Source organism: Pseudorca crassidens, chromosome 1 (assembly GCF_039906515.1).
Source record: "Pseudorca crassidens isolate mPseCra1 chromosome 1, mPseCra1.hap1, whole genome shotgun sequence".
NCBI classification, from domain to species: Eukaryota; Metazoa; Chordata; class Mammalia; order Artiodactyla; family Delphinidae; genus Pseudorca; species Pseudorca crassidens.
This window is the reverse complement of record NC_090296.1, coordinates 149,809,232-149,822,312: the sequence shown is the minus strand read 5'-3', so window position 1 is coordinate 149,822,312 and position 13,081 is coordinate 149,809,232. Positions and strand designations below refer to the sequence as shown.

The 13,081-nt window shown below is 40.7% G+C and overlaps 1 protein-coding gene and 1 pseudogene across 9 annotated transcripts in view; one reads left to right on the top strand and one right to left on the bottom strand.

Moving 5' to 3' along the window:
* The window catches only part of MTHFS (methenyltetrahydrofolate synthetase), a 271,461-nt gene that overhangs the window by 208,371 nt on the left and 50,009 nt on the right, over positions 1-13,081 (bottom strand). For 2 of the 9 annotated variants that reach the window (XM_067698759.1, XM_067698746.1), the window contains one exon: positions 11,743-12,190. The exons of the other annotated variants lie outside the window; for them this stretch is intronic. In XM_067698759.1, the coding sequence (XP_067554860.1) occupies positions 12,098-12,190 (93 nt within the window). In that variant the 3' untranslated portion in view covers positions 11,743-12,097. Of the gene's footprint in view, positions 1-11,742; positions 12,191-13,081 lie in introns of those variants that run through there. 9 annotated transcript variants of the gene reach the window in all.
* LOC137203165 (riboflavin kinase pseudogene) lies at positions 2,952-3,649 on the top strand (annotated as a pseudogene).

The window sequence follows — 13,081 nt, the reverse complement described above, 5'->3', positions numbered from 1 at the left end:
ATCAAACTACCAAGGGCATTTTTCACAGATCTAGAACAAAAAATTTCACAGTTTGTATATGGAAACACAAAAGACCCCGAATAGCCAAAGCAACCTTGAGAAAGAAAAATAGAGCTGGAGGAATCAGGCTCCCTGACTTCAGACTATACTACAAAGCTACAGTAATCAAGACAGTATGGTACTGGCACAAAAACAGAAAGATAGATCAATGGAACAGGATAGAAAGCCCAGAGATAAACCCACGCACATATGGTCACCTTATCTTTAATAAAGGAGGTAAGAATATACAGTGGAGAAAAGACACCCTCTTCAATAAGTGGTGCTGGGAAAACTGGACAGCTACATGTAAAAGAATGAAATTAGAACACTCCCTAACACCATACACAAAAATAAACTCAAAATGGATTAAAGACCTAAATGTAAGGCCAGACACCATCAAACTCTTAGAGGAAAACATAGGCAGAGCACTCTATGACATAAATCACAGCAAGATCCTTTATGACCCACCTCCTAGAGAAATGGAAATAAAAACAAAAATAAACAAATGGTGCCTAATGAAACTTAAAAGCTTTTGCACAGAAAAGGAAACCATAAACAAGACGAAAAGACAACCCTCAGAATGGGAGAAAATATTTGCAAATGAAGCAATTGACAAAGGATTAATCTCCAAAACATACAAGCAACTCATGCAGCTCAATATCAAAAAAAAAAAACAAACAACCCAATCCATAAATTGGCAGAAGATCTAAATAGACATTTCTCCAAAGAATATATACAGATTGCCAACAAACACATAAAAGAATGGTCAACATCATTAATCATTAGAGAAATGCAAATCAAAACTACAATGAGATATCATCTCACACCGGTCAGGATGGCCATCATCAAAAAATCTACAAACAATAAATGCTGGAGAGGGTGTGGAGAAAAGGGAACCCTCTCGCACTGTTGGTGGCAATGAAAATTGATACAGCCACTATGGAGAACAGTATGGAGGTTCCTTAAAAAACTAAAAATAGAACTACCATACAACCCAGCAATCCCACTACTGGGCAGATACCCTGAGAAAACCATAATTCAAAAGGAGTCATGTACCAAAATGTTCATTGCAGCTCTATTTACAGTAGCCAGGACACGGAAGCAACCTAAGTGTCCATCAGCAGATGAATGCATAAAGAAGATGTGGCACGTATATACAATGGAATATTACTCAGCCATAAAAAGGAATGAAATTGAGTTATTTGTAATGAGGCGGATGGACCTAGAGACTGTCATACAGAGAGAAGTAAGTCAGAAAGAGAAAAACAAATACCGTATGCTAACACATATATATGGAATCTAAAAAAAAAATGGTCAGAAGAACCTAGGGGCAAGATGGGAATAAAGATGCAGAACTGCTAGAGAATGGACTTGAGGATACGGGGAGGGGGAAGGGTAAGCTGGGACAAAGTGAGAGAGTGGCATGGACATATATACACTACCAAACGTAAAATAGATAGCTAGTGGGAAGCAGCTGCATAGCACAGAGAGATCAGCTCGGTGTTTTGTGACCACCTAGAGTGGTGGGATAGGGAGGGTGGGAGGGAGGGAGATGCAAGAGGGAAGAGATATGGGGACATATGTATATGTATAACTGATTCACTTTGTTATAAAGCAGAAACTGACACACCACTGTAAAGTTATTATACTCTAATAAAGATGTTAAAAAAAAAAAAGACTCCACGCTTCCATAGCATGAAGCACAGTTTCGATCCCTGGTCGGGGAACTAAGATCCCACATTGCTCGCCGTGCAGCCCCCCAAAATAAATAATAAATTAATTAAAAAAAAAAAAGATCCACAGGCAATCGATAAGTCACTTTTGAGAACATTTTGGTTCCTCATTGAGATCTCCCATTCCTGAACTACGTGCTGTTAACACAGCTCTCTTATTCTAGATGCATTCTAATAGCCAACTGTATAATGATCTAATCTAGCTCTTACCCAGAATATGGGATTCTGATGTAACTAGAATTATTGGTCTAGAAGAAATGAGGTGTGTGTGTGTGTGTGTGTGTGTGTGTGTGTGTGTGTGTGTGTGTGTGTTGAGAGAGAAAGAGGGAGAGAGAGATAAGAAGGGAGGTTGTAATAAAGTTATAAAGGGTCCTAGATGCTAGCCAGGGGTTTACATTTTATTCTTTGGGCAACAGAGAACCATCAAAAGCTGTTAAGCAGGCAAGCGATATAAGTAGAGTTATATATTTTACGACGATAACGCACGGAAGCATGGAGGATGGAGTGGAGGATGTGCCTCCCCACACTGCTATCTCCATTGTCCACTGGGTCTTATATCAATATTAAGCATTACTACAGGGAGTAGCATTGGCTACCTTACCTTCTTGTTAGATTTGAGGAACAGCAAATATTTAGAACTTATAGGATCTATCTATTCTCCAGCATCAACGTCCACAAGTATCCAACCCAGATCTTCAGAATAATATAGTACTCGTTCTCTTTTCATGAGAGGAAATAACAAACACTTTTTGCATTTCAATCCTAAAGAGATTATTTCTCAGTGATAAACCAGATGTTCACCATTTCTAATAGTGAACTCCTTGGGATCTGATTCACCACTGAAACAATTGTTTGCTTCTTAAGTATATTTTTTAAACATATCATTTTAAGACTAAAAGTATAGGTAGGGACTTCCAAGGTCGCCGGCGTTCCGGAGCCCAGACGCAGCCTCTGAGTCGCCCAACACCTTCTTTTCGGTCAGCTGCGTGAGGGTCTCGCCGGGGCATGTCGTCCGTGCCGCTCGGCCCGTTGTACGCCTGTGCGCTCGCCCCGCCGGCCGGCCTGCGGAGCTCCCGCCCGTGTCCCCCAGCGGGTCCGGGAGGTCCTGGCACCGCCTCGATGGCGGCTCCGCCGGACGCGCAGACTGTACCGCAGCCCGCACCCCGAGCTGACGGCGTCATGAGGCACCTGCCCTACTTCTGCCGCGGCCAGGTGGTGCGGGGCTTCGGTCACAGCTCCAAGCAACTGGGCATCCCTATAGCTAACTTTCCTAAACAAGTAATAGATAATCTTCCAGCTGATGTATCCACTGGCATTTACCATGGTTGGGTCAGTGTTGGAAGTGGAGACGTCCATAAGATGGTGATGAGCATAGGATGGAACCCATACTACAAGAATACGAAAAAGTCCATGGAAACTCGTATCATGCATACTTTCAAAGAGGACTTCTATGGGGAACTTCTCAATGTGGCCGTCGTCGGCTACCTCAGACCAGAAAAGAACTTTGATTCTTTAGAGTCACTTATTTCAGCAATTCAAGGTGATATTGAGGAAGCTAAGAAACGACTAGATTTACCAGAACATTTGAAACTCAAAGAAGACAATTTCTTCCAGGTTCGTAAAAGCAAATTAATGAATGGCCACTGATGGAAAGGCATCTTATTTATTCATTCACTGTTTTCTAATATTTTACTGCTCATAACTCTACAGCCTCATCCTGGTTATATTTTAAAAATCAAACATTTTCCTACAGCTGTGAATTAAACAGTACAATGTAGTTACCATATTACGTTCCAACTGTTCAATTAAACCCATCATGTTACAGTACTAAAAAGGTTCATTTTAAAAATCAAGATTCTTTTTTATGTAATATGCTGATTAAAATGTACACTTGAAAGGTCTTAAGTGTTTTTTAATGGAAATGAAATATATATAAATATGGGTAACAGGCAAGTCACTAGTTTGAGATGAGAACTATAATTCTCATGGTAAAATTTTAGCATGCATGTACTGTGTAGCATGCTCTGCTAATCAGAAGGCTTATAAAAGTAACTATATTAAGCAGAGGTTTGACAGTTTATTACAAACCTAAGGGGAAAAATCCAGACTTCGTATTTTTGATATTTTATGCATTTATATATTATTATAGACATAAAGACTTGTGAAATTTCATTTCAATTAGTCATTTCCTTTAAGGGCTCAAATCATTGTACTGGGTTCCATTTTTGTTACAGCTGCCTCAGTTCTAATTGGTCTAGACTCTCTCCCTATTAGTTTTTTTGTTTTTCTTTTAAAACAGTAAAATGAGTGTTTTTCGAATCTCTAGGTCTCATTTTTGTGTTGTATAACACTTCCCTCTTTAAGCGTAGATATTCTTCAACATTTTTCTTAACCTTTGTTTTCTGTAAACAATTGTGTGTCAGTTTTTCCATTTAGAATATCCAACTCTACATTTACAAAATGTAGAGTTTCATCTGCGTCTGTATCTGCCATCCCATCCCTTCACTATATGAAGAGTGATTAAGTGCATATCTTTTGCATTTTAGAAAAAACACCCAAAACTTCATCTGTAGGTTTCCCCAAAGTTTAAATGAACACCTAGCAGTTCATTTATATATACCAGTTTCTTAAACAACACAAAATACTTGTTTCCCCCCTAGGGAAACTAGTTAAGAGCCAACTAAACTATGAAATACAAAGTTATTTGTTTTTAATGTAATTGTATGTTCCTGAGCAAATGCAAACTGTTGTAGCTGTGTGTGCACAATGTAATTTAAGGCTAAAGAGTGCTATCTAGAAGGTAATTTTAAAGATAACTCATTATAAAACCATTTTCCCCTAATCTGCATAAATGAGAGAACTGATTTTAACAAAACTGTTTATATAATATTTAGAAAAACATCTAAAGCTAATGTTGGAGAAGGGGGAAGCAGGAATAAATTCAGTTGGATTGTTTTGATTTTTTGGTGTATGAATTTACGGCAAACAATGTAGTATGTGTCTTTTTCATTTCTTATTTATAGAAATACTTAGAAAATGTAATTTCATGTTAGAAATCCTATACTTGAAAGAAGCCCCAATTATCAGTGGTTCTATGAAACAAAGTTAAAAACAAACATGGAAGGTGTAAAAAAGATGTGTTTCTTTGAGTAGCTTGCGACTGATTATATCCTCATTAAGTGTGAAAATTCTTTGATATTGTCACCTTACATTTTGTTAAATAACTATTGTTTTTGAAAAACCTATAGTGTGTGGTTTAGGACTTAGTTAATAGTGTCTACAATTTTTTAATTTTTATATTAAGTGTTTATATATTATAAGAAATGGCAGTAGGGCCACTTTTGATTAGTCAGTGTTTTCAGGCCTTGAAATAAATCTTGATCAAGTGAAAAAAAAAAGTATAGGTAAGATATTTACAGGACACATATAAGAAAAACAGCTGCAACTGGGGGGTGGGCAGAGGTATGAAATGCAAAGAGAATTGAAGGACTTAAAAAGTGCTCCTCGTCTTTTATTTAGGCTCAGAAGTCCTCTGATGCACCCAAACAGTGGATACTGGTCAGCCAGGCGAAGTCTGAGAGGAAAAGAACCGAAAGAAAGGCATCTGCTGTTTCCTAGGTGACAGGGTTCTTTAAGGCACTCTGTTTGTCAAGGACTAACTTAGAGAAATTATTTTCCTAGTACTCAAAACACTGTGGGCAAGAGAACAGCCCCAAAAGAGCACTCAGAAGACAAGGAGACCAGTATTGGTACACAGGGCACCAGCGAGATGAAAGGGTCATGGGAGGTCAGATACAAACATGTGGTCAACAAGAGCCAAGGAGAGGAGGGGCGGATGAAGTCAGTGCCCTGCAGCTCAGGCCGCCTCTTAATGGAGGGACCAGAGAACCAAACCCTCTACCCATCCAGCTGGGAGGACATGTTCTTAGAGCAGTGGTCTCCAAACAGGGTGACACGCCCCAGGGAGTGGGCAAGGTGAACCACTGGGGCTTGGGAAGAAATTAGAATCTCTAGTTATATTTATTTTTTATCTTTAAAAGACAAGGAATTAAGTTTTGCTGAAGCTTAAAACATAGACTGATGTCGGCCCCTCACTCTGCCAGCACATCAGAAGGCCCCATGTCCAGTTAGTATGCAAGCCAGAAAATAGCTGTTGGATACTGTGAAAGGAAGTGTTTCGTTCCTTTCAGCATACTGAGACGTACTGTGTTATTTTAATATTTCCAGGCACATGGATTTATGTGTTACATTATGTAGTTTTTACTAAACCAACCCTCTTAAAATGGAAAAGTGGCTTAAAACGATTCTTGCAAAGAAACAGTAGAACAAAGATAATTCGAATAATGCAAACACAAGCGAGCAACAACAGCCGATATACTTCTGCTACGGGTAAAAGCTATTCATCAGCCATACGACAAGGAAAAAGAACAGTGAGATTTGCCAGCAAGTGAGCCGCCAAACTTGAAATGATCACAAAGATATTTTGTATCAGGGATCTGTGCTCATCATAGTAATGATGAACCTCACTCTTCAAATATATATTGAAAAGTGTGAAGCCACTGTGGTTAGCAGAAGATATGGGTCCAGAAGATGAAGACAAACCTCCATAATGTTTTCAGTAATATTTAATATCATGAATTACTAACTAATATACTTTAAACAATGTTCCCTAAATATAATCCTAAATGTTTGTCTTTTTTCTTCCTTAATAGTAAAAACCCAAAATGTAGCATACCATGTAGAAAACACTTGTTCTTCCTGCCATGGAAATATGGATGAAGTACTCATAAAACAATTTAGGGGTAAAAATATCTGGGCACATTTGTCAAGATATACTATTGGATACCATGTAGAAAGCACTGCTGGGACTTCCCTGGTGGTCCAGTGGTTAAGACTCTGCACTTCCACTGCCGGGGGGCCTGGGCTCGATCCCTGGTCAGGGAACTAGATCCCACATGCATGCCGTAACTAAGAGTTTGCATGCCACAACTAAGGAGCCCGTGTGCCACAACTAAGGAGCTGGCGAGCCACAACTAAGGAGCCCAGAAGCTGCAACTAAGGAGCCCAGATGCGACAACTAAGGAGACTGCCTGCTTGGACTAAGACCTGGTGCAACCAAATAAATAAACACTAAAAAAAAAAAAAAAAGATGAATTTTGCACGTTTTTTTTACACAAAGGTTGAGTGTTCAAAACTTTTTGACTTTTCTATGATTATAAATGGCCACCAGTAAATTGCTACCTAAGCAAATATCTCCCTGCATTCCACACCTCCACACCAAATACATCTCATTTGAATCCTCAGGGTAAAAGTCATATATCATCTAAGACACAGAAAGGAGCTTTTTTCAGAAAGAAACATGATATGGAGAGAGCATACTGAAAACGGTTATTTGGAAATATTTTCATCATTATATGATTATGTTGCGATAAACTATGCTTGACACCTATAAACACTTTGGTATCTGCACAACTAAAAAACTTGGAAGCAGAATTTTTCTAACTCAGTTTAAAATCTTTCAAGGAGTTTCAATAAGTTTAAAACCCATTTACTAACAAAGTAAATGTGCAGCATCTTCTGATTAATATGCAAGAATAATCCACCTCAAGAATATGGATACTTACTCGCCCAATTTCAACTTTTTAAAAAATTTGCAAAACTGACAGAACTGCAAATTTTAGTGTAAGGGCAGTACTGCTTCCATGTGGATCTGCTTATTTCTGGAAGGCATCTTTTTCAGCTATAGAAGCCCTTAAAACCAAATACTAAAATAAACTGAAATTAGAACCAGACTTTTGAATCATTCAAAAGGGGTTAAAATAAGGTTTTCAAAAATAGTAAATTTCCAAAAAACGTCCATCACGTTGCTCTCCTTTATAGAAATTGAGTACATTATATTATAAATTATAGATATAACTGTTTCAATGATCTCATCTTTTCCTTTTATGTATATGTTTCCTAACATACATAATTATTATTTAAAAAGAAATTTGCCACTTACTTTTTTAACATCTTTATTGGAGTATAATTGCTTTACAATGGTGTGTTAGTTTCTGCTGTATAACAAAGTGAATCATCTATACATATACATATGTCCCCATATCTCCTCCCTCTTCTGCCTCCCTCCCACTCTCCCTATCCCACCCCTCTAGGTGGTCACAGAGCACCGAGCTGATCTCCCTCTACTATTGCCCATCTCTGGAGCTTGCTTAGGTGGTGTTCTGCCTTCTGTGGGCACACTGGGATGGAATCCCCTCTCCTCATGCACGCCGAAACCAAGGTCTTTCGCCTCTCTGGCAGTTCCAAACTTTTTCCCCGGACTCTCTCCCAGCTAGCTGTGGCGCACTAGCCCCCATCAGGCTGTGTTCATGCAGCCAACCCCAGTCCTCTCCCTGGGATCCACCAAAGCCCGAGCCTCAGCTCCCAGCCCCACCCGTCCCGGCGGCTGAGCAGACAAGCCTCTCGGGCTGGTGAGTGCTGGTCGGCACTGATCCTCTGTGCGGGAATCTCTCCGCTTTGCCCTCCGCACCCCTGTGGCTGCGCTCTCCTCCGCGGCTCCGAAGCTTCCCCACTCCGCCACCCGCAGTCTCCACCCGCGAAGGGGCTTCCTAGTGTGTGGAAACCTTTCTTCCTTCACAGCTCCCTCCCACTGGTGCAGGTCTTGTCCCTATCCTTTTGTCTCTGTTTTTTTTCTTTTGCTCTACCCAGGTATGCGGGGATTTTCTTGCCTTTTGGGAAGTCTGATGTCTTCTGCTAGCGTTCAGTAGTTGTTCTGTAGTTGTTCCGCATGTAGATGTATTTTTGATGTATTTATGAGGAGGAAGGTGATCTCCACATCTCAGTCCTCCGCCATTTTGAACATCTCTCCACTTATTTTTAAGCACATAAATAAACATATATTTGGGGCAGGGGCTTGCAGGGATTAGAGATCACCCTTACAGGGCAGGAGGCCTAAGACTGCCTGGACATAGGAGGAAAGATGACCATAAAGATGCAAAGAAGAAATGTATTAACAAGGCCAAACAGCACAGATAATGCAACACACACATATGGACTGGCCAAGGAAAGAATTGCAACTGCAGTAATAGAAAATGTGTTCCAGAATAATCCAACCCTGAGATGATGCTGAAAGGAGAGAATCTCAGCAGCAAATAGCAACCAACGTAAAAACCGGCAAGGTCACCACGCACTCAGGGCAACAAACACATTGGTTCATTCCTTCATCAAGGATTTATAGGCCATTTATTTTGTGCTAGGGACTGTGATAGGTACTGGAGTAAACCATGAACTTGGCAGAAAATCTTCCTTTGAGGAGGTGACAGGCAAGTGGAGGAAATAAGCATGTTAACTTATGACTAAATGCAATGTGATTAACTGAATTTCAATGATCTCTGAAAGGAAAAAAAAAACAAAAAAAGAACTGGGACCAGAAACCAATAAGCTTCTGCACCATGTCATCCACGCCTAGACATAAGACACAGTTATCCATCTCTTACTTAGTAGAATTCTGTAATTAGTGTACTGTTCTTGCTGATATCTGTTAGATGAACTAAAGTTAATGGTTTACTTTCTGGTTAAATTAAGCACAGTTCTATAGAATAGGCAATTATAGACATACATATATTTCCAATTCTCCAATAATAAGGATTGTTCTGTTCAGATCTTGTTGCTCTTTCTCTTCTGCCTGGACTGTCCCCTCACCTAAGACCATAATCATTCTTCTTTCACGTTGGCTCTCTTCCTGAATTTGAGGTCTTGTTCTCAGCCTCTGCTTGTGGCATCATCACCTGCACCATCAGGGCTTTTTCCCCTTTCCTATACCCTCTGCGCAATGACCACTGCCCATTAATGGTCACTAGGGAAAGGTCCTCTTTCCAGGCGAGGGACCCTGCAGCCCTCGGGCTTTCCTGAATCTCAGCCCCTGGGTCTTCTGGCCAGTTGATTTTGTGTTCTGTTTGCACTTGAGCTGGGGAGGGGCTTTTCAATGCTCTCCTTTGCCAGAAGAACAACACAGATTAAGTTCTAACGTGTTAAAGTTCTAAAGTTTCCAGACCTGCAGCCGTCCAGGAATTTTACTGTTTAACCACTTCAGACCAACAGCCATGTCAGCTATGTTAACTTTCACCTTAACCTTATGGTTGAAGTAACCCTTAAGATTTCTCACCAGTACGGTAATGTGGTTTCACAGCTTGTAGAAATTCTGTCTCCCTCCCATTTCTCACTGTATATACTGTATATACTATATTGTGAACATTTGATTTTAGCCCAATTGACATTTTTTAAGTGTTTTTACTTTTGTGCATAAAACACCAAATCATATGGTATTATGAACAGGGATGCGTGTTTCAAATGAAACACATCTGAATGTGTTCAACTAACTCATTCAAAAAAAATTCTCATTGTCATACTAGATAGTCAAAATCTGAATCAGCACTTCTCCATTCAGACTGGCCACACGTCCAGAGTTCAACGGCCACATGTAGCGCTTATGCTGGCCAGTTCTAGAAAACCGATTTGTTCATGTGGATGAGAGTATCAAATGAGGAGAGACACAGGTCACTAAATAAATTGTTTCTTCACAAATTAGAAAATATGTTTCTGGAGTCGAAAACAATGCCGAAGAAGTAAAGTCTTTCCTCCAAACTAACAAGTATTAATTTCTAGGCTAAATAATTTTATGTCAATATAAATTACAATTAGCAATCTAATAAATTCTAGTACCTTGGATTTTTAAAAAAATTATCTAACACCCACCATTGTCTGTGTGTCTACCGAAAGGGGGAAGTATAAAGATTATCCCTGTTCTTTGGCACTCACAGTCTGGTGAAAGGGTAGACATGGCCATTAATATTTGACATGTAGGACAATGTGATAAGGAGGACAATGACCAGGGCCACTTAAACAAGTGAAGGAACACAGGAAGACTTCACAGAAGAGGTGACATTGGAGCTGAGTCTTGAAGGATAAACAGGAGTCTTCCAAATGAACAAAAGAGGAAAGAGCACTGCAGCCAGAGGAAAAGCACACTTACAAGGCACAAAGGGCAGAAGCAGCTGGCAGTGTTTAGGGAGCTATGTGAACGTTTGCATAAGTTGTACAGAAGAAGAATACGGGGAGAAGAGAGGCTAGAAAGAGACAAGTAGGGGTCCTTCATGATCAGGTTCATGTTTGATAAGATCACTTTGACTGTAGTTTGAGAAATAAAATGAAGAGGACCAGACTGAAGGCAAGGAAGCCACGGCTGAGGCTCTTGACCAGTTCAGCTTAGAGATGCTGAGAGACTGGACAAAAGGCACGACAGGGCGAGGAGAGAAGGGAACAGATATAAGAGGGTTTCCAGAAGCAGAATCAACAGGACCTGGTGAGAGGCAGGATGTGGGGTGTGAGTGAGAGAGCAGGACCCAGGAAGCCCCCTGGGTCTCTGGTTATAACCAAATCTTCCCCCCACAAAATTCCCTTTCCCTGGCTGTGATGGCATCTGCCAACCTTCAGCCCAAATTTCATTTCCAAAGCAGATACCACCCATAAACAGAAATAATTTCTAACTTACAGGATATCAGATCTTAAACTCGTAAGTGACTGACACACAGAACAGCAGAGATGGAAACAAATTGGCCGAAATTAAAATATTTAAATCAGAAAAGGTTTCAGTCCTTTAACCATCAAAAGCTCCAAACTGTCAGACATAAAATTTCAGGTTGAGCAAGTGAAGCCATGATGAAAGGGTATAATATTCTTGGAGAACTTTGTACACAAAGCAAACACCAATAAATCATTTAATAATTGCTGAATCTCCATATGCATGCCAGACTGACCCAGGCCCATGACAGGACTTAATGAAAGTGTCCACTACAGATGAGTTTATTTTCCCCTCACGCTCTGAGTTGGAGCATAGTGCCTCATAAATATTTAACTTAAACTATAAAACAGAAAGATCAACCTGGGACAGAAAGTTAAGCTGAAAATCATATGGTGATAGCCTCCGTTTTAATTAATGTTCTATTACACACACTGCTATTGATTTTTTAAAATGGTTTCATGTTCGGTATCTAACAATTACACTGAAAACACTACAGCCCATATTCACATTATTGTGCAATTTCCACTAATTTCTGACAAGGGAAAATACACGTTTGGCTTTTCTCTGGCACAAAACCTTGATTATTTGGCTGTGGTCATCAGGATTTAAGATGCTGAGGAGTCTTCGTAAAGCACTTCATCTACCTTCATGTCATTTTCATCCACAGGGACCTGAAGGCAAATCTGCTCTTTGAAAGCCAAGGCCAGGGTGTAGGGCCTCACATCCTGGGACTGCAGACAGCGCTTCAGGTAGGCATCGTAGTAGCCCTTGCCCCGCCCCAAACGGTTGCCGTGTTTGTCAAACCCAAGACCCGGCATGAAGATGAGATCAAGTCCCCCTGCGGAAATGAGGAATAAAGTTACGAAGGTTAATGGTGTCTGGAAAAGACTGATCGCTTCCAGATCTGGTTTTTGTTTTTTAATGACATCATTTTCTCTGATTTTTAAAGAAATACATGATCACTCTAGAAAAATCCTAACAGTAAAGAGTTGGACAAAGAAAGAAGTAAAAATTACTCAGCAACTAGTAAGTCCGTCATCCATCCCCTAGCCGTTCTTTCATGTATACCTGTACAGAAATGCCAGATTCCCAGGCCCCGTCCACACCTAGTTAAAGAGAATCTCCAGGGATAGGGCCTAAGAATTCCTTTTTCTCTAATTTTCTTTCTTTAAGCATACAGCTGACCCTACATACTGTCCCAGGACACTGACAACTGAAGGAGTGGGAGAGGGTCAGAAAGAAGCCAGAAAGGACGGAGCTATTCTCAAAGTCGATGAGCAGAAGGAGGGTTAGCTGTTAAGAGGACCAAGCTTACCCTCTTCATTTCCCCTCTTACTGGAGAGGGAAGGCCGGGTTGTCCTGCTTCCCTGGATTCATGTGAGAGCAACCTTCGACCCACTCAGGAACATTCCAAAGGTACAAGATGGGGACCCATAATTGGTCCTCTGGCTGGAACTCTCCCAGGGAACACAGGGACCAGAACTGGCCATGGCATCATCAGGGCAGAGCTGGCTGCTGGGGCTCAAGGTAGAAGGCAGGGTCTTGAAAGTTATAAAAAGCTGACCACAGTGAAAGGTGTGATGAATGCTATAAAGGTCACGAGGATGTCCATGGATTTTGTGAGGTCCAGGGAATGGTCCCCCAGCCCCTTGCAGGGAGCATGACGCACCAGCACTACTCAAGAGGCACATCGCTTACGCAACGCAGCAGTCTGTCTGGAGCCTTCCTG